Source organism: Dipodomys spectabilis, unplaced genomic scaffold, assembly GCF_019054845.1.
Source record: "Dipodomys spectabilis isolate Male_0828 unplaced genomic scaffold, ASM1905484v1 ptg000018l, whole genome shotgun sequence".
NCBI lineage: Eukaryota > Metazoa > Chordata > Mammalia > Rodentia > Heteromyidae > Dipodomys > Dipodomys spectabilis.
Genome location: NW_024870695.1, coordinates 20,666,999 through 20,689,433, shown reverse-complemented (window position 1 = coordinate 20,689,433; position 22,435 = coordinate 20,666,999). Strand labels below are relative to the sequence as shown.

The 22,435-nt window shown below is 38.4% G+C and overlaps 1 protein-coding gene across 1 annotated transcript in view; it reads right to left on the bottom strand.

Moving 5' to 3' along the window:
* Nucleotides 1-5,544: 5,544 nt before the first annotated feature.
* The window catches only part of Ankfn1 (ankyrin repeat and fibronectin type III domain containing 1), a 154,112-nt gene continuing 137,221 nt past the window's right edge, over nucleotides 5,545-22,435 (bottom strand). Inside the window, exons 17-18 of the mRNA XM_042674067.1 lie at nucleotides 22,147-22,360; nucleotides 5,545-6,371 (exon numbers count right to left, since the gene is read on the bottom strand). Of these exons, the coding sequence (XP_042530001.1) occupies nucleotides 5,545-6,371; nucleotides 22,147-22,360 (1,041 nt within the window). The remainder of the gene's footprint in view (nucleotides 6,372-22,146; nucleotides 22,361-22,435) is intronic.

Genomic DNA, 22,435 nt, shown 5'->3' with positions numbered 1-22,435 from the left:
TCTTATGACAAATCAAAAATAGTTTTGACTTCTTTACTTTTGACCTAGATTTCAACAAGACTGGGTGGGATATAAAGTATATTTAATTCTTATGAAACAAAGTAATTCCCTCAGATAGCTAATATTTCTTCTGTTGACAATTTTTCTTGAAAATACAGTTAGGCAGGTAGGAAATTATAAAAAATACTTGCCTTTAGAAAAATTACCTTAGTTCTTGTTAAACCCTGACTCCTTCTTGTAAATCAATCAGTAGGTTGAAGAAGCATGCAATTTACTGGTGCTATATTAGATTCAGAGTACTGGCCATTTTACAATACCCATTTAAAATGTTCAAATAGTTTCCAAATGTACATACTACAAAATATTATTGTTTCAAGATTGGAGGTCACATTTAACACATCATACATGATTCATTTGTATATTTACAGAGGTGTAAAGCACACAAAAATTGTGCAGATAATGTACTGAAGTCTAAATTTTAACATACATTCAGGTCACATTACATAGCAACAAGATACAATAAATTCGGAACAAATAACAACCAATAATCAGCCAGATTACTATGTATACATTAGGCAGAAAGCAATCAAACACTGCATAATAGAATGTTACTTAAATTGCTTTTTTAATGAAACATCTCTCCCAAAACACACACACCCACATACATACATACACACATTTTCCAATCACAAATATCAAACTGATGCTTATGACCACAAAACAAACATGGGATATTCTTCCTATATATGATTTTTTTACAAGCCAAAGGCAACATAGAAATTCAGAATGCCTTACAATAATTTGCCAGACTGGCCTTTTGAAAATCAAATAGATAGTGGTTGTTAGGAAAGTATATTAAGATTTTTGTATCATGGACTGAGGGACAAAAAGCAAAGAACATTAACAGCTTCACAACATTTGCTAATATGTTAAATATTGGCTTTTGTTGAAATTTAAAGCATGTATATCAGTAGGGAAAGACCCTAGGATAATGTTTAACACAGTAACAACAACAATAACAACAGCAGCAACAAAAAACCCTCCTATTTCCTTTTCTAAAATAGAATAATTTCATAGTTTGCTCACTCTATTGTTAAATAAAACTGACTGTCCCTTTGAATAGCCATTTTACAAATTCATTATTAAAGGAAATAGAAGATACAATAAAAACCACAAATATAATCACTGTGTGCAGATGCAGGGAAAAACCAGAGACTTAAAATATGGCAAAAATCAGTGCTTCATAAACAGTCAAAGGATTTTTTTTCTAAAAATAAGTTTTGCTAATGGCAAAGTTCAACACCTCAGAAAAACTCTGAATTAAGATCTTAGAATAGGTTTCCAAGCTGTACAACATAGTTTCAAATACACTACGCTTGTTGTTTGTAAGGCTGCATTGAAGTTTAGCTTTAACAGTCATGAAGCCATGTGTTTGCACATCTTATGGGAGGGGATAGGCAAAGAAAAGGTTTCCCCTCATTCACCCTAATACCAATGAAGAGATGCCCTTGAAAGTTTCCTTAAAGATATGACCTTCAAAAGAGAAGCTTTGTTGAATCATCTGGAAAAAATACTTAGACTCCAGGGTGTCAATGTACTATTTTGAATTCCTTAAGAGTAAAGGGTGTTTTCTTGAGAGTCTGCAAGGATCCCCTCTAATCTTTCTAATCAGTATGTTCTAGTTAGTAAACTTGTGTACAAAGATGCACACCCTCCACTGTAGCAATTACCTAAAAGGCCGAGAAGCTGTAGACTAATGATATCACATATACGTATCATATATACATATATTCGTGTGTGTATTTTCAGAGACCAGCGAATTCTCAGTACTGCTAATGTAACTAGGGAACTTAAGTACACAACAGACCCCTTGACAGCTTGAGCTGATAGTTCTCCAAATAAAAAGCGAATATATCCTGGGTGGAGGGTGAAGCAGAAGAGGTCCAGGAGTTGGGATTTTTTTCTGGTGTGCCTTCTTGTTTAAAGAAGTCATCTTCCAGAGAAGCTCTTAGCCCTCAACAGGGTATACATTTGTGTGGCAGGATAACAATGAATGAGAAGCCAGTCCTCTTTTTCACTAGTCTGGCATGATCTCCTGGCAAGGATGGGGTAGGTGTTTGCCAGGTGGCTCCCAGACAAGGTCTCTTTAGGGGAGTACAACAAGGCTTCAGTCACTGCTTTTCATAAAGTGCTTTGGGATCCTTCAGGAAAGGGGACTGGCAGAATATTATTACTAACTGGCTTCAACTTTCAAACCAAATGGAGCCATTTTCTCCTATGTAATTATTGCTTCGAGCATTAGTGAATGTTCTTAAAATGGAATGGATCTCATCTTTAAGTATGCACTTCTTAAAATACTCTTTCCCTAGAGGGAATGTTTTTAATTACTGCCTCCCAGGTATCCTCACCAATTAAAGGATGTGGTAGCCTTGCAAATGGTTGTCCAGCACACACATCTGTGACTTGCATTTTCTAAGCTGTCCTACCTCATGAATAGATAGCAGTAGCATGGTCAAAGATGTCTAGCCAAATATGTGCTGTCTGCCTGGTTGAGGTAACAGGCCACTGCCTCCCCAAGACATCAATAGGGAGATGTATGGTGAATGTATGGCTCCATTTTTAGACCAGATTGTGATCTCCTTGTGGCCTGGAAATGTGTTTCACACTTTGAGTCTCTGGTTCTCTGCTGGGCCATAAGGACAGAAAAGGGACGGTTTCAGTCAATGATTTTTCTTTAAAGATTTGCAGAAATGATGGAAGCTAGATAATGCAGATCTGAGTAAAAAAAGATACTGGAAAAACTCTGGAAAAGAAGATCCCGGACAACAAAGTTTTCTTTATAGGCTCTCAAATTAGATATGAATAGAAGAAAGTACCAAATTCATTAGATACATATATAAAAGGAAAAGTAAAACAGGCAAAAAGGTCCTTGACATTATGAAGTCTGTAATTAATATGAATAAACAAAACAACCGAAAACATAGTTATAATAAGAATGAATTAATTCTGACCAGGTTTACAAGTGTTGCAAAGTAGAAGTGTTGGGTGAATCTGTTTGAACAACTAGCTACTTATTCACTTTCATTTGGAAAAATTTCTGGTAAAGTGAACTTTAAAGTGGATTGATAGGCCCACTGAAATTTATTGTGCATGGACATGCCTCTTTCTCATGGGAAGCTTAAATATAAACCTATGTCCCCAGTGGATTGAAATTGCTGCAGTTTCAGTCCAGTAATCTAAAAGGTGGGCCAGTTTCTTCCCTGACTGTTTGTTGAGCACCTCCAATCCAATTCACAGACACAAATTTCCTCCTGTGTCTGTAGAATGGTCAAGATCAGAGAATTGCTTGGCTTTTTAGTTCTTAAGAACTTCAGAATCTTATCTGACAAAGTCATTCATCATATACAATCTGTTTTCTAATTAGAAACAAGTAGAAATTAAATACAGATAACTCACTCATTTCTGTTCTGAAATAGGAGTCATAATTTGAGACGACATTTCTTCCACATTTGCTTTTCTAGTTAGCTTTTGCTTAGATGTCTATTACATGAAATTCACATTCTCCACCAGCAAGAAGCTCCGGGATGCTGGAAACTTGTTGGGTAAAGGTTGAACACAGGACTGAATTTAGGAAAAGAAGTGGACCATTTTGCAAAATAGGTAAGTAGCCTGTAGACTATCAAAAGCCGATTAAGTATATACCAATTCCTAGTCTGATAGCATGGGGAATGGCTTGGGGTTCTAAGCCTAACACTGTGACTAACCCAGCTCTCTTGGCTTTAACTGCACTATTGGTAAATCTAAGTAAGATATATTTTATGGTCCCTTCTAGCTTTAATCCTTACTTCTTCCATGCACATAATTAACTTAAAAGAAAACTATATTCTAAAATCCTTCTAGGCATGGAAAAGGAGCTGTTGTGATTCTGATCAAGATTAGTTGAGGGATTCTCTGAGTATAAAATATCTTAAAAATAAAGACTGACCTCGGAGCTTTAGTTTTCTAATGATCACCAGGCCAAGGGCCAAATGTATACCTTTATAGCCAGGCAAAATTATTTATATTTAAATCAAATGTTAGAACACTGTGAACAGGGGTCTTTGTATGAACTCCTAAGAGGTCAAGTAGCAGGACTATGAAGTAGCAGGAATAGGAGTGTGAAGAATAATATTTAATGAAAATGCCTGTGAATCAGAAAAGGACCATTTTAGAATGTAAATGAACTGAACAGTGCTGGCTTCAGGACCTAAGAAGACTCATGCCTTTCCTAAATATGTGACATGATTTCTCTGATTTGTTTTTGGGCTTCTCATTTGTGAGAAGTCAAGTAGGAGGCAATGTGAACAAATCAGGATCTCCAGAATTTGAGCACCTTCTGGAATAAAATACTTCTAAGGAAAGATTTACCCTGTGGCCAGTGGGCCAAATAATACTGGGACAAAACAGAGTCGTAGGTTAAAAGAGGAAAGCAGGTACTCCTTGACCTATGATGTGGAGTGAGTGATGTGTTTGTAGAGTATGAGGAACCCATCCCTCACCAGTCATAGCTGCAGAACAATTTCTTGTTCAATGACAATTTTATCACTTGCGAATCTGGAGCAGATCCAGTATAATATTCAGTGACACAGTCCCTCTGGCCTTAAGTTTTTTAAGACGGTAGAGGAGTTTTTGTATAGGAGATAGGTTTTTGTTCATGTCTTTCTTCCTCCCCTGTCTCTTATGTATAATTTAGGCTTTCACATAACAGCTGTTTCCTTGTACTCTGGAACAACTTACTATTCATTTTTATGTTCAAATGGGAGCTAAGTGAGTGGGAAGGACTGCTTCCTACCCTATTCTATCTTTGAAAGACAGCCCTAGAAGTGTCTTCTACTTTCGTTTATTGTGGTCTTCACACAGCACTTTTTGTAATCTTCACATAGAAAGAGCTGCCAAGGCCGGCTTGATTAGGTAAGTGTGGATGGATAAATTGGATTTTGGGAGTCCTGTGAACTCTGCACTTTAGCATGACCTGGGTTAGCTGACAGGAAACCCAGCACAAGCCCAGTTGATCTCTTGTCCTAGAGACAAAATCAGGACTTCTTTTCCCCTCAAACTCTTCTAAAAGTACAGACTAGGGTGATAAATCAATCCTGTTTCCATCTATAGAACTCTAGTTGCCAATCACAAATGAATGGAAGAGCCCTAAACCCAGGAGTCAGATTATAATAGAGCCAGCCTATGTACTACTAAGAGTGTATATCTTTGGATTTGCCCATCTCAGCCACAGATGCCACCAAGAGATTTGCATGTTTGAATCACTTCTCTCAGACATCACGATGACACAAAAGCTCCTTTGTAAGCTGGGCTGGGAACGTGACTGGCAAATCTAGCCTTCCCTCCTCTTGAAAAAAAAAAAAAAGAGGGTCTTGAACCAGTAACCTCTGGATTTGTAAAGTCTAAAACATTTGGAAATGGGTAGAGACACAGTGGGGCAGGCTTAGGGTTATGGTACTGGCAACCGCAGGAACTAGTAGTAGCACAAGGATAGCCGGTGGTGTCTCCCTAAAGCATGCTGCTAAGTATTTCCGACACCGGGGACACTGGGCCTTCAGGGCTCATCTCTGGGCCTGAGGGGCTCCGCAGGCGGCTGCGGCCTGCGGGAACAGGGCTCAAGCTGGCCCAGGGCTTTGCGTCTTGGCCCAGCCGGGCCCCTGCAAAGGCCTGGGCGGCATAGATGCGGTGGGTGGGAGGAGGAGGCCTCGGGTCCTGGAGGCGGCTCTTCCGCTCCTCTGGGAGGCTGGCCGCGTGGGCTAGAGGCAGGCCCCTGGGCCCATCGCCCCCCGCGGGTCCCGGAAGCGGCTTAGCCTCCCGGGATTCCTGGGATGCGCCACTGGCTGGGGAGAGGTGTTGAGTGTAAACGCCATCCGAGAGCGACAGCGACTGCGTCATCTCGCTGTGCATGCGCAGCCAGCGGTGGTGGCGACTGAAGCCGCCGTAGTGCTGGTGCTTGCCGGGCTTCCGCTTTCCCAGAAAGCCTAGCGCCGCGGGCCGTGTGCCCGGCGGCGCCATCTTGGTGTGGTTCTTGGGGGCGAAGCCCGTGAGTGACAGGCCATGGAGGACCTCGGTGCACGCGTGGTCTGGGTCTGGGCCCTGGGCCCGGCCTTGCTGCGGGTCCTGGCCCGGCCCCGCCGGAGGCTTCATGTCATGAATCTGAAGGACGTCGGGGGCGCTGCCGCTGAGGCCGCTGAGGGCCTGCTGGGCGATGTCGTGCGAAGACAGGTACACCAAGTCCAGGTCTCGGGGGCTGAGGGCGTCGCTGGAGTCGTAGTCGCTGTCGGTGGGGAGGAAGACTTCCGAGCAGCCTTCTTCATCAGAGCCGGGCTGGGACTCTGCAAAGCCAGGGACACGCGTCAGACCACGGGCCAACTCTGCCCTAGCAGCCGCCTCACGGGTAGGGCTGGGCCCTGGGTCTGCACTCCGGGGCCCCCGCGCGTGCCCTAACTCCTCTGGTCACCTGAAGTTACGGGGTTATCATGTTACTTGCCTGTGTGGAGGCTTGAACCTAGGGCCTCGTGCCTGCTAGCTTGCTTGGCTAGAGCTCTACCGCCTGAGCCATGCTTCCATCCCTGCTTGGTGGTGGTGGTGGTGGTGGTGGTTTTGGAGTTGGTATACTTTTCTGACTTGGCTCACTTCGAGATCACAGCCTATTGAGCAGCTAGGACTGTTAAGTGTGAGCCGTTATTATCCCAGCTACTTAATACTTTTGAATATTTTCATTTAGCACAGATCCTCACCAATTATGTAGTTGGCCTCTGACCTTAGGTTCAAGGAGAGGGACTGACATGTCCCAACTTAGACAATGATGGAGGAACATTGCTTTGTTCCCTCCACCGGTTTGTATTATTCTCTGGGCACAGATTCCCAGAGATGAAACAGGAAGCAAAAGTGAATGTTTTTCATTCCCTTTGCTTATTTCAGAGGTGAGTTTTACGTTTGGCAGATTATCAGGACTTTGAAAATGGGAAGGAGGAGTGGCAGAAGATGAGAAATCTGATTTCCAGTCTTAGGTGCTCTCTGCCTCCTTGCTCTCTGATCTTTTCTGATGTAACTTTTGCAAGTTTCTTTGAGCTTCAGTTTCCTTATCTATATAGTTATGATGATGATGAAATTTACCTATGGGGTCACAATAATCGCTTACATAGTATAAATACTTAGCAAATTGCCACTTGTTTAAAAGGCAAAACAGTAAGGTCCAAGGAATAAAACAAAACTAGAAATAAATTCAGAGACAGAAATAAACCTCAAGGTGTGTACTGTAATGGCATTAGTGAACTGGTTTATATCTGTAGATATTTTTTCATTGACTGTAGTGATTGCTCACACCCCACCCCTGGTACATTTATGTAGTACAAGAATTACCTTCATTACTTTGGAACTTAGCCTGTAGTAGGCACTTGGTGAATATTGTACTTTTTAATTTTGAAAATGTACAATAGTCTTAAAGAAAACAATTTTTATTCTATAAAATTGAAGCAATGCCAATGAGAAATTCCTATAGGATTTTAAAGTGGTATTTAATATACTGATTTGAAAATCATATGGAAGAGAAAATTTATGAGAACAGCTAACTTTTAAAGACACTAATATAGAAGATTCCATTTTGCCAGACACTAAAACATACTATAGACCTTTGGTCATTGAAAGTTTTCAATATTGGTATAGAAATGGACAGATTTACAGAATAGGAAAACAAAGTCCAGAAATAGTCAATTTTGTGTGATAACTTAACATATGGAAAATATAACATTTCAAATTGAGGAGTGAAATAGATTACTTAGTATACAGTTGAGACAACACTATTTTGAGAATTAGAGAAAGTCCTTTCTCATGTGTATATATATATATATATATATATCTATATATATATCTATATATATATATATATATAAATTTCATATAACAAGCAAGCCCCAAACTTATTAAAAGACAATATGTTTATAATTTTGGAGTGGGAAATTCTTTTTAAGCAAGATGAAATACCAGAAGTCATGAAAGAATGAAGTGACTGATAAGTGGCTGATAAATGTGACTACATAAAAGTTTGATACTTTATAAAACAAATGATAGTATAAACAAAGTAAGGCTAGTGATAGGTTGTAATAAAAGAATATCACATATAACAGAAAATTTAGCTCCACAACAAAGAACTATTAATCAGAGTACATTGCAAATGAATAGAAGATAAGAACCAAGAGTTGGGATAATAATTAATATAAATGGTCAATAGACATTCTGTTCAAAATAGGTAGTAATTAGAGAAATGGAGTTGAAACAATGGAGCATTTTACCCATTAGATTTAAAAAAAAAATAGTGGTAATCTCACATGTTAATGATGTGTAGGAAGCTAGGGACTCTCATATAATGATGGTATAAATTGGAACAGTTCTATGGACAGCAGTTTGGCAGAATATATTAAAAATGTGTACATCATTGGTTCTTTCAAGTCCTTTTTTGGATATCTGTTTGAGATATTGTCACTACATGCACATGGAGGCATTTACAAGTTATGTACTACAATATGATTTACAATAGTGTAAAACTAGATATCATCTCGTGGTTGAGAATGATGTGAAAGGAAGACTTAGAAGCACAAATACACCAAGAAAAGAAAAGTAGTTTACTTGTAGAGCTTGGCAAGGCAGTTCATATTCAGAAAAACTGGATTGTTGATAAAAAAAAATGCAACAGATAATTGAAAACACCTCATCAGGTTACCCGGTTATAATAAATCTTTTTATAGTAGAAAATCAAGAAGTAGTACTGTGGCTCGAGGTGGTAGAGCACTAGCTTTGAGCAAAAACAGCACTCAGGCCCTGAGTTCAAACCCCATGAACAACAAAAAGAAAAAAAAAGGAGAAATATAGTAGAAAATCCAACACAATTGTTATAGGAATATTGAAAAATTCAAGTATGAGTTTTTTGGGTTTTTTTTGGCCAGTCCTGGGGCTTGAACTCTGGGCCTGGGCGCTATCCCTGAGCCTCTTTGTGCTCACAGGTGGTGCCCTTCCACTTGAGCCACTACGCCACTTCTGGCTTTTTTGAGTTGTGTTTTGGAGATATGAATCTTATAGACTTTTCTGCAAGGGCTGGTTTTGAACCACAATCCTCAGATCTCAGCCTCCTGAGGAGCTAGGATTACAGGTGTGAGCCACTAGCACCCAGCTTAGAAATCTTATTTTAAATTTTGAATACTAATCTTTGGTTTCAAGACTATTAATAGGACACATCTCTTGTAATGTTGGATAGTAGCAGCAGGCAGAAGCTCTCAGTTAACCATGAGATCATGAGGGTAGGCTGCTGATACTGTGTTGTTAACCACCATATTGCTGGTTAACCAAATCTAATAATACCTAAATGAATCACTAACCTTTTCAACTGATGGACATTACCCCCATTGTAAGTTGAGGAGCATCTGTTCTTGATGTTTTAAAATTTTAATTTTTTATTATCTTATTTGTTTCAATTCAGCGTGCCAATTTCTGTGTTAAATGTATCTTGATCATTGTGATTCTTCCCATTATTCTCCCTCATATCCATCCCAACCCCACCCATCTGCTCATGTTTTGTAGTTCCATTTCTATATATGTATATATGTATGACTGTCTTTGCTCATTATTCCTCTCTCATTCAGAACATTTTGTGTGTGTGTGTGTGTGTGTGTGTGTGTGTGTGTGTGTGTGTGTGTGTGTGTGTGTGTGTTCTAGTCTCAGGGCCTGGTCACTGTCCCTGAGCTTTTGTGCTCAAGGCTAGCACTCTACCATTTGAGCTACTACAGTTCCACTTCCAGCTTTTTGGTGGTTCATTGGAGGTAAGAATCCTATGGACTTTTCTGCCTTGGGCTGGCATTGAACTATGATTCTCTGACCTCAGCTTCTTGAGTAGCTAGGATTATAGGCATGATCCACTGGAACCCAGCAGAAGATAGATTTTATGAAAGAGGTTTAGCAAATAAGATGCAGGTTTAACCAGGTGCTGGTGGCTCATTCCTGTAATCCTATATACTCAGGAGGCTGAGATCTGAACATGGTGCAAAGCCAGCCTGGACAGAATCATCTATGAGACCCTTATCTCTAATTAACAAACAAAAAACTATAAGTGGTGCTGTGTCTCAAAATGGTAGAGTGCTGGCCTTGAGCAAAAGAGCTCAGGGACAGTGCCCAGGCCCTGAGTTCAAGTCTCATGACTGACAAAAAAAGAAGATACAGGTTTATAGGGGACAGAACATTTTATTGAGATATGATTAGTGAAATACTATATCATATCTTATGTTGTTCCTTCATTCCTCCATCCCTATTTTCTGTCTATACTAACTTCAATGAAAACAATTTACTCTATACTAATTTTTCCCTCAAGATGGGCTTCGAATAATAAATATTCAAATAATGATAACAGGATTATAAATGATGAGACAGAAGAAACAGTACAAATAATTTCATTTGACTAAAATGTGGAATTTTGGGGAAAATGAAGCTACTCAGCATGGGTGCCAGCAACTATACTCTCATAAATTTATTTTGGAGGAGTGATGTTGATCCAGATGCATTGTACTCATAAACTGCTTTGTTGAATGGCATTCATGTAAAAATTACTTAAAGATAATAAAAATATTAAATAATAAATTTATCTTGGAAAAGTAAGTTTAATTTTGTATATGAATGCAGCTTTATTAGTAATAGACTCAAAATCTACCCAAATACCCTTCAGTGGATGAGTTGTTAGCTGGTGGCATGTCCATGCTATAGGACATTATTTATGAACAGAAAGAATTCCATATACATTTATGATATAATTATGATGAAGAATAAATTATTGGTTGCTAGGATACAGATGAGAGAGATGGGTAAAGATATATAAGTTATAAAAGGGCAAAGGGAGTTTTGTCATGATTGTTGCAGTTGAGTATCTTGATCAATTATAGTAGTGATTACGCAAGACTATATCTGTAATAATATTACATAAAGTTGCACATATGCCCGGCGCTGGTAGCTCATACCTGCAACCCTAGCTACCAGGAGGCTGAGATCTAAGAATCATGGTTCAAAGCCATTGTGGGCAGAAAAGTCCCCCATGAGTTTCTTATTCCCAGTTAACCACTGAAAAACTGGAAGAGGAGCTGTGGGTCAAAGTGGTAGAATGCTAGTCTTGAGCAAAAGAGCTCAGGGACAGTGCCCAGGCCCTGAGTTCAAGGCCAACAACCGGAAACAAAGCTTCACACCTGAGTCCATCTACATGACTCTGTGTGTGTTCACACACACAATGACTGTGAGGATAATAAAAAAAATATAAAAATCAGGTTTTTGGATTTTTGACAGTGTTTTGATTTTTGATGTATAAGAGTTGTATAAAATAAGGGAGAGACTGAGGAAGGGGTACAAGAGATTGCCCGTATATTTCTCTGCAATTTCCCATGACCATAATTATTTCAAAGCAAATTGTTAAAAAAAGGGGGAAATTTAATTTTAAGAAGGTCAGGGCAGAACCACAGGAGAATATTAAATGCCTAAATGGCAAATGTACCGTATTTTGTAGTATAATTATTAAGTAATCTTGAAGAATTGACAACAACTGTAATTTAGGATAGTTGCCTAGCAGGTAAGATTTAAACTCTACTTCATATACAAGAGATAACAGGAAAACCAGCTTAGAAAGTTGTTTATACTATATGCTTCCTCAGCATTTTTCTTGTTTGGGCTGTAAAGTGAGCAAGAGCAGTGGTTGTGTTGAGAAAAGTAGACGTCTAGGAAAGTTATTTATTCCAAAATGTCTCCTGAGCATGTATCTGTAATATTCAGTGAGGGTTCCTGTCTTCAAACATCTCATAGACAGTAGGTTGGACAATAAAGTAGAAAATACATAAGATTATTTTCAGAGAATATAAGTTATATGAACAAAATGAAAGTGAACTTTAGCTAGTGAGTAACTTGGGAAGAAGATTATTTCAGTTAGGAGGTAAGAAGCAGCATTTCTGCAGAAATGAGAAGTATAAATGAAACCCTAGTGATCAAAGGCAGTCATCTTTGTGAAAGTTTTATGAAGAGTGTTTCAGAAAACCAAGAAAAGAAAGTTCATAGGTCTCAAAAGTTACTAGGTTTCAAATAATGGTTTTTAGAAAGATGGACATAGTAGTAAGACAGAGGAGTTAAATTGTACCCTGAAGTTAGACTGGGCAGTAGAAGGGATGATAAATTTAATTCAGGGTGGGTTAAACTTGAGGAGATTGCCAAAGTATTTAGGAGGAGAAATGGAAGCCTGGTGGAGTAGCAAGGTTGAGGGAAGAGGTTATGGAAATGGAGAAAAAAGAACCACCGATGATTGAAGATGTAAGTGGTGAAGTTAATAAATATAACAAGATACTTGATCATGGTTTGAGCCAGGGTTAGTGTTGTTTCTTAAAAAAGTGGAAGGGCATGTTCCAGAAAGGAGGACATGACTAAGGATGACAACACAAACAGTAGGTTAAAAGGAGAAAAATGAATAAAGACTTGGGCTGAATGACTGGCTTTTCTTCTTAGCCTCCTTTCACACTCACACTTCTTTCTCTCTTGTGCATGCTAGATGGATGCTGAAACACTGAACCAAATGTCCAGCTCTCATATTCTTTCTTTTTTTGTGCTGGTCCTGTGGCTTGAATTGAGGGCCTGGGTGCTGTCTCTGAGCTTTTTTTTCTCTCTCTCAAGGTTAGTGCTCTACCACTTGAGCCATAGCTATACTTCTGGCTTTTTAGTGGTTAATTGGAGATAAGAGTCTCATGGACAGTTCTACCCAGAGTAGCTAGTATTGTGGGCATGAGCCACCGGCGACTGGCAACTCATATTCTTTAAAAAATTTTTTCAGGCTGTACCTTTTTCCATCTTTAAAGGGGAAAATCAGGCACTGCAACCATTATGATCTCATAATTTATTGGTGGTTTTTGATGGTGACAGGATGTATGTCCTTGGAATGATAAAGAAGAGAGGTTAACTGAAGATTAGATATTGGGCTTGAGGCTATGTATGTGCATAGTGGTAGAGTTCTTGCCCAGCATGCATGAAGCGCTGGGTTTGATTCTTCAGTATCACATAAACAGAAAAAGCCACAAGCAGCTCTGTGGCTCAAGTGGTAGAGTGCTAGCCTTGAGCAAAAGAAGCTCGGGGACAGTGCTCAGGCCCTGAGTTCAAGCCCCAGGACTGGCAACAACAACGAAAGAAATCAAACTAGAAATAAGAGGCATACCAAGAATTCATAATTCGCTTGAGTTAAACTTTCTTCTCCATTCCTATGGTCACTGATCTCTGTTTACTAATCTATATCTACTTGATAATATCCATCATACATAATAGTAACAATATCTGATATTTCCTGAGTACGTATTGGGTGCCAGCTATAATGGAGAGTGCTCTAAGTGCTTATAGTTCCTATTTTGCAGATGAGAACACTATAACTTCAAAACTTAATAACATTTTTGGCCAGCTGCTGATGGCTCATGCCTGTAATCCTAACTACTCAGGAGGCTGAGATCTAAGGATCACAGTTTGAAATCAGCTGGGGCAGAAGAAAGTCTTTGAGGTTCTGACCTCTAATTAATTGCCAAAAAGCTGGATGTAGAGCTATGGTTCAAATGATAGAGTGCTGTTCTTGAGCAAAAAAGCTCAGGAAGTGCCCAGACCATGAGTGCAATCCTTAGTATTGGCACACACAAAAGATTAATAAAAATTTGAAATGTACACAGCTAGTAAGTGGCAGAATTGGCACCCTAATACAGATTGGTGTCACTCTAAAGACTTCCTATACTGTTACCCACTTTAGCATTTCTGTGGGCTGACAAAGCTTCCAAGGACAAGAATCTGATTCATGTAATCATACAATTCACTCAAATAATTAGTTAAATTCTCTGTAAGGGCTTTTTTTGCTGGTAGTACTAGGTTTTGAATTCAAGGACACTTGTTATTAGATTTAGGGGATAATCCAGGATGTTTTCATCTCAGGATCATTAATTATATCTGCAAAGACCTTATTTCCAAATGAGATAACACTGACAAGTTACAAGGCATAGCACAGAGACATATCTTTTTTTGAGGACACCGTTCAACCTACCATAAGACTGTTGGTAAAAATGACTATACCTAGAAACTATCACTGAGGAATTTGTAACATTTTCTATTTCCTAATCAGTTCAAGCACTTTGCATAGTAGTTTCTGTCTTTATCTTTCAGCATACAAAGAGAACGCTTATTGTTTGGAAAAGATCAAGGAGTATATAAAGTTTAGAATATCAGCTTCAAAGATGTGACATTCTAATATTTCAGTGGAATGTTATATTCTAAGAGCTAGGGCTTTACGGATTTCTGCAAATGGAGTTAATTGTCCCTTTAACTTAGCTCTGGTAGCATTTTATTTAAATCTATGTTACTGTTATTATTTATTATAAATTATCCATTTTCATGTTTAGTTTTTTCATTGGACTATAAATGTAGAGAGTATGTACTATATCTTATTTATCTCTGCTTAGGAAATATATAAGTTAATCAGTGAAGGAATGGACTAAGGAACAAATCAAGGGAAAGTATGTGTAGAATTTTCTGTATTTCCCCTAACTGATCTGAACATAAACATATGAACATGAATAATTGAACATCTGAACATGGTCGTGGCGACCTGCCAATTAGACTGTGTCTAATCATCCTTGTGTTAGCTTCTTACATGATAGAACACATGGAGTTAAAATGAAATTGAAGCAGATACTGAAATCTAGGAGCATAAAGAGTATTGAGATTGGATTGTCTCTTAAAAATAATACTGTAAGTACTAAAAAAGAATTGAATTTACTTAATCTGCCATAAAATTCCTAAAAATAACTCCAATTTAGTTTTGAAAAGAACAATTGTCTTAAAATCAGACAAACTTGGGTAGAAGTCCTGCCTTGCTCATTATTTTATGTGTGATTCTGAGCTAGTCACTTAGCTTTTCTGAACTTTTTTCATCTGTAGCACATATATAATTATATTGAGATTTTTAAAAAGATATGTAAGTGCCTTATATATAGAAAGTGTTAATATTATTGAGGTCCTTTCTATTCTTAATAGAACATAGCTAGAAAACATAGAAAATTTACTAAAATAAATTGTATCAAATATATCTCATGCATTAAGTGTTTGTATGCTTTTTGTGCTATTGGAAATTAAATTTATTCTATAGTCATGCCTCTAGTTCATAAGAATGCTTTTAAAAATAAAGAAAACAATGCTTTCTGAATGGTGTTATGTTGATGATCTAATCCCTTGCTGTATTTCCTTTCCTCTTTTTTGTTGGTACTGGAATTTGGACTCAAGAGTCTTGTGCTTGCTCAACTGGCAAGATATCACTTAAGTCATACTTCCAGACTGCTTTTAACTGGTTATTTGGAGATGGAGTTTCTTGGACTTGGTGCTTGTTATGGCATCAAACCATGATTCCCCAAATCTGAGCCTCTGGTGCCTAGTATGAAATATTCTTTTCTTTTTAACCATACTGGCGTTTGAACTTAAGACCATGCTTGATAGACAGGTACTCTTCTACATGAGCCACAACTCTAGCCCTCAATGCTGTTTTCTAGCTATATTTAACAGTGAATTAATATTTACTGGAATTCCTCCAAATGTGAGAGACAGGAGATAAATGAGAAGACCTACTTAAAACTGTACAGCTTTAGTGAATAAATATATATACATATGTATGTATAAATATGTATGTATATATTTATATATTCATATGTATATATACATATTATCTTGTTGGTTCATGAGTCCCACCTAGGAAACACTGCCCTACTGGGATTGTAAATATTTGCTTGCATTGTGGTTGTATTAGTTATTATGAGACTTAGTGGAACCTATTGCTTGGAGTGGTATGCTCTTCTCAGAACAGACTGGGAAAATCTCCAGCATGCCAGCCCGGGCACTGAGTAGAGTTTCCAAGGACTTAGGCCACTGCTTCTCCCTCCCTTCCTGGAACAGAAGGAAGAATGCAGCTTCCATCCACAGAACCAGGCCATATGCTCCATTAACCATTGCAGGCTCCTTGCCCAGATACTATTTTAGTAAACCTGGTTATGCTCCTCAATTTCCCTTTGAGGGCTTACTAGGCAGGCCAGTAAGGATAGAACCTTGAGTTTCTCCTTTGGTTGACATGGGAGCTGCTTGATGAAAGTTCTGACTGTAGTACTAGTGCTGGCTTAGTGCTTGACCTTCTGGCCATTGTAATGGATGTTGCAACTATGAGTGAGGCCAACAACAGCAGAGTAGAGTTGATGTTGATTTTGAGGACATTATGTGGAGATGACATTTCAGGAAAGAATAATTAACTTAAAGCTCTTGTTTTTTTCTTAATGGTAAGGATATGTCAGGGCATAGAGAAAATAATACATTATATTTGCCCTAAATCTGTGATCTATATTAATATTTCTAATGTATTACTATTGTACATATTTACATATGTGTGAAATATATGTATTTATGTATGTACCTATCTGTCTATTTATCTCTGTTTCACTGAAGTTATATAAACTGAGTAGAATTTAATTTATAGTTTTTTTTTAAAAAAATGGACTCTGATTAAATCTTAGGTAGAACCTTAGAATTTTGTTCACCTTTTAATTTCCCTAGAGAAATCATATGTTCAGATTCCTGTGAACTTTTTTGAACTGTTTAGCTTATGCCATAGTATTCTTAGCACCATCCGGGAAAAGGTTACCAGGAAGATTTTACAGTTGGAAGATCCAGGATAATCCTCAAGTACCTCTGAAGAAACAACACCCTCTGCTCTCTGTTGCCCCACACATGTGTCACTAGGAGAGAAACATCAGCATTGGAAAAAAAAAATGCTGCCACCTGTGACCGTTGTACCCACAGAAAAGGGTGGGAGAGAAAATACCCATGCAGTGGACCAAATCATTCCACCCCCTGTCTTGAGCTGCCTGTACTAAGTGCCAACTTTCCCTCTTGGGTCTTTGGTAGATGCTTAATTTTAATTGACTCAGAGGATTTGTACTTTTTGCTTTGAAAACCAAACAGAAATGGGAAGTTAAAGAACTCTACTTTGTGATAAGCTCTGTATTTACAGTTCTTCAGGCTATTAGAATTTAGAGGAACCCTACCCAGAGAGAATGAATTGTACTGAAAACTTTGTCTTGAGAATAATCCAGTGGAATACTCTTTAAATTGGATTTTCTATCCTTTTATAAATAGTTTCCATACAAATCAAAATGGTCACATTTGTGGAGAAGGCAGGATTTTGTATTCAGGGGTAGATTCTCTTGCTCTAAAATGATTTTGCTTTTATCAAGGAATAGGACACTAAATCCCCCCCCCCCCCCTCAACAATGCTTCCCTGCCATTAAGTTTCATTTTTCATTTGCTGTCCTTCTAACTTTGGTATTTCACAGCCCATATAATCATGGCTTCAGAGAGATAAACCCAAGAGAGAACTTTTTTTTTTTGTTGTTGTTGTTGCTGGTCGTGGGGCTTGAACTCTGGGCCTGGGCGCTGTCCCTCAGCTCTTCAGCTGTAGACTAGACCAGAGCTCTACCACTTGAACCTCAGCCCCACTTCCAGCTTTTTCTGCTTATGTGGTGCTGAGGAATTGAACCCAGGGCCTTGTGCATGCAAGGCAAGCACTCTACCACTGAGCCACCTTCCCAGCCCGAGATAGCGGTTTTAAGAAAAAGATTGATGAGATTGGTGATAACTCACATTTTAAGTTTGAATGTAATTGGCCAGATTCTCCCGGTGGGGAATGTATGTAGTCCCTCCTCAGGCCAGTGAGGAAGTTCTATGGCAGAGAGAAGGCTACCCTCATACACACAAGAGGAGCCTACTTGGGACACTGTGACCAAGAGATTAAACACAGGGGAAAGCCTGTGAACAGAGGGGGAAGATGAACTGTGAAGGCAGAGGTAGAATGAAAGAGTTGTTGATGGAATTATATGAACTGCTGAACATCAGAAGTCGTGTATTTCCTGCATTAAAAAAATCATTCCAGTCCTGTAGTTTTCTAGCTACTGGTTTCCCTCCCTCTTTTCTTTCAAGTAATGTCTGTTAGGCTTCCATCTTTTTCCCTTGACAAACTGCTCTCAAGATTACTGATGGCTTCCTTGTTGAAAAGAGCAAAACATCAGAAGATTTACAGTTGTTTTATTTAACCTCTCTTCATTATTTGGCACCCTTTAATTTCTGTGACACTACTCTCTTATTTTATTTTGTTTCTATGGCTGTTTCTTATTGGTCCAGTCTTGCTGTTTTGTTCTACAGGCTTCCGGCATAGTCTCCTCTTTCTGTTTTACCTACTCTTTCTAGGGAAACTCAGGCATTTTATTTGTTTCAAACATTATTTGAATGCCAACATGCCAACATAGCTCAATTATCCTTCCTGGGCTCCAGACTTCATTCGTCTTGTTTTCTTTTTATCAGAAACTAATTCAAATTCAACATATCCAGCTACCCAAGCCTATTTGTAAACCCTCCATTTTTACAAATAACATCATGATACTCTGAGATACTCCTACTAAACACTTGTTACTAACTTTGTTAATAACTTCCTTGGTTAATAACTTCCTAATTGTTTTCCTTGCTTCTAGTATTTTTCCCTGTATAATCTCTTCACACAACAATAGATTTCATTTTAAAGAGTAATTCAGATCTTATCAATCCTTATAATTTCTAATCGTCTTCTGACACAAGTAGGAAAAAACCCCCAAACTTTATAAAGGGGACTATAGAATCTTCCTTTTCAACCTCTACTGTGTCTCTCACTACTTACTCTTTTATTCACTCTGCGCCAAGCACTTCAGCCTTCTTTCCATCCTTAATCTACTTTAGGGTTTTTTGCTGGATTTTTTTAAACCTGGAAATTTTAGGCTGGGAATGTGGCTTAGTGGTAGAGTGCTCGCCTAGCATGTGTGAAGCCCTGGTTCTATTCCTCAGTATCACATATACATAAAAAGCTGGAAGTGGTGCTGTGGCTCAAGTGGTAGAGTGCTAGCCTTGAGCAAAAGAAACTCAGGGATAGTGCCCAGGCCCTGAGTTCAAGCCCCAGGACTGGCAAATAAATAAATAATAAAACCCTGGAATTCTCTAACTCTAGATTTTCTTCTGTGATTGGTTCAAATATCACTTTCTTAGGTAAATCTCTGCAGGCCATCCTAGTGTTCCCATCTTTCTGCCTGCTCCCATGAGAATTTACTCTTTCATATTCTACATTGGAGTTTTCACCCTCTGATATTATCTTTTTTTGTTTCTATTTTTATTGCTTGTCATTCTTTCCAGACAGTTTTATAGGAAGAAAGACTTTGCTTTATCATTGTATCCTTGCCAACTTGAAGAGGACTTGACACATAATAGACATCAATCAATATATATGTATACACATATACATATGCATAATACAGATATATGTATACATATACATATATTTATATTTATTTGTTTGTGCCAGTCCTGGGGCTTTAACATGGGGCTAGGATGCTGTTGCTGAGCTTTTGTGCTCAAAGGTAACATTCTACCACTTGGGCCATAGCTTCACTAATAAATATTTTTAAAAGAGAAAGATGAACAATGTTTTTGGATCCTGAGTTTCAGCTAGCCTGTATATTTTCTGAATTACAACATAGTTGTTATAATCTGTTATCTCTGACTTTAATGCTCCCCTTTTCCTCTTTTTATACTCAGTTCCCTCTTGTCCAGGGTAACAGATTCCTATCACTGTCTCCAAGAAGCTCACTTTGACCTTCTGTAGACCTTTGCCACTCATATCCAATCACCAGGTCTTTTTGTTGTTGTTGTTAATTTGTTGATCTTTCCCAGCAGACTAACTTCTGGAAGAGATCATATTTGATTTGTGTTCCCAGATCAGTGGAAGTTTGTGAAAACATACTCTAGAAACTGTTTAAATAATTATTTTGTTGAATTAGTTGAATTTCTTTGATAAGCTGTCTCGTAAATTCTTCCACTTGCTAACTTTTGATTTTTAGGCAAAACTTGGAAAAATATCACATACAAACTTGCTTATAGAAAAGGTTCATAATGCTATTAAAAATTTTAATAATAACAATGAAATTAAATATATGAATAATATATTGTCTATTATATTTCATACATCTCTGATATAGATTGTCTTATTCACTAATAACTCATTAAGATACAGACTTATTACCATTTTACATTCTTGGAAAATAAGACTCAGATGTAGTATTCTCAGCACATATAGGTAGTAAGACAGCTAGGATTTGAATCCAGAGCTTTGATTTCTAAGCTTAAACTCTTTCTGCTACACCATACTGCCCCCTATGGGACAAGCCTACATATTGGGATTGCTTATTAAACTATTAGGAAAATTGGAGCGCTTTTGAACTGTAGAATCAAGCCAGATTCTTTAAATGGCTCTCTTTAAGTTAAAATATATATTTATTTTTGTGCTTGTACTTAGTCTTGAATTTGGGGCCTAGTGCTGTCCTTTAGCCTTTTTGTTCAAGGCAGGTACTCTACCATTTGAGCCACAGCTCTGCTTTCAGCTTTTTGGTAGTTTATTGGAGATAAGAGTCTCTTTCTACCTGGATCTTCAGATCTTAGCCCCCTGAGTAGCTCAGATTACCTGTGTGAACCACTGGTGCCTGGCAAATGGCTATTTCTTTAATCAACTAGAAAAATGATACTCATCTCAAAATGCTCCAGGAAAGAATGTTATGCAGTCTTCCCTATGCTTAGGGTGCTTTTTCCTTGCTTATACAAAGGTATTTTGTAGATATTTGTGTTAGCCTAGTGAGATTTTTTGCTAATTATATATTTCATGTAAACTCAGACTTAAATTCCACAGGAGGAGATAGATAACTTGCTAAGTATTTTCATCAGATTGATAAGGCTAAGTGACTTACTTGGCCTCAGGTTCAGCGTTCTAATTTATTGAAGCTTTCTCTCATACATTCTCCATGCTAGCACATTGATGCCATGTAGATAGGGGACTTGACTTCACCTCACACCTCAGATGAGACTTGCTTCCTGCCTCTCTGTCTGACATTGAGCCTGTTCTTGCTAGTTTGGTTAGCTTCTGCCCAGTGAGGGCTGACTGCCTCATGTGTCAGTCTTCATTCTGCGCCTCTGAGTCTTTTTTCCTTGCTTCATGTATTTTATATATTGGAAATAGTGACTAGAACTGGACTGAGACTTCCTTTCCTTTAAGTGGAGCTGATCTCAGGTCATTACCCTAGGTTCTTCCTCTGGTTTTGTTTCTTCTGTATTTCTACATTCTTACCACTCATTGAACAAAGAACTTCATCAGTAGAGGACCAAGCATCTAGTGACTGAATAAAAGAACTTTAGGTATTTTTAGATTTGTCTTCTGCTCCCCTTTAAAAATTAGCTTATATTAATTATACAGATATTTCAGTGAATTATTTACATACAGGCATGTAATGTGCTTGGATCAAATTCATGTCCTTTGTTACTCTCCCTTATTCTCACCCCCAGTTAAAACATTTTATTTTTTTGCCAAGTACCGGTGGTTCACGCATGTAATCCTAGCTACTCAGGAGGCTGAGATCTGAGGATCACGGTTCAACACCAGCCCGGGCAGCAAAGTCTGTGAAACTCTTATCTCCAATAAACCACCAGAAAACTGGAAGTGTTGCTGTAGCTCAAGTGGTAGAGTGTAATCTTGAACTGAAGAACTGAGGGACAGCGCTCAAGCCCAGAGTTCAAGCCCCACAACAGACCAAAAAGAAAAAAAAAAACAACAAAACAACCAAAAAAAACCCACACTTTTTTTGTCAGTGGTGGGGCTTGAACTCTGGACCTGGGCGCTGTCCCTCAGCTCTTCAGCTCAAGGCTAATGCTCTACCACTCGAGCCACAGTGCCACTTCTGGTTTTCTGGTGGCTTATTGGCTATAAGGGTCTTCTGCTTGGATTGGCTTTGAACTGTGATCCTCAGATCTCAGCCTCCTGAGTAACGAGGATTACAGGCGTGAGCCATCAATGTCTGGCTTTAAGTAATTTTTAATGATTTTTGTACATGTGTATGAATATTTAGGTCATAGTCACCTTTCTTTTCCCCTCCCATCTCCAGCTGGTTTCCACCTCCAATAGTCCCCGCTGCTTACCACTCACTACTTTTCGTCTGTGCATCTCTGGGGATGGAGATGGTGATGGAAGACAGTCTATATGTGATGATGTAGAGCTGATCTTTTTTAGATGATGCTCATCCAAGGGGTTTATCAGCTTAGTGATAGGTAAGCCAGAAATTGATTGTTTGTATCTTGCATATTGTAGAGCATCCATTATCCATCTCATTTCACGCCACACTTCATCTATTTGCTTTAGAATAAAATGATAAAAGTTATCACATAGCTATTAAAATAAAGAAGTTTATGCCAGGCACAGTGTTTCATG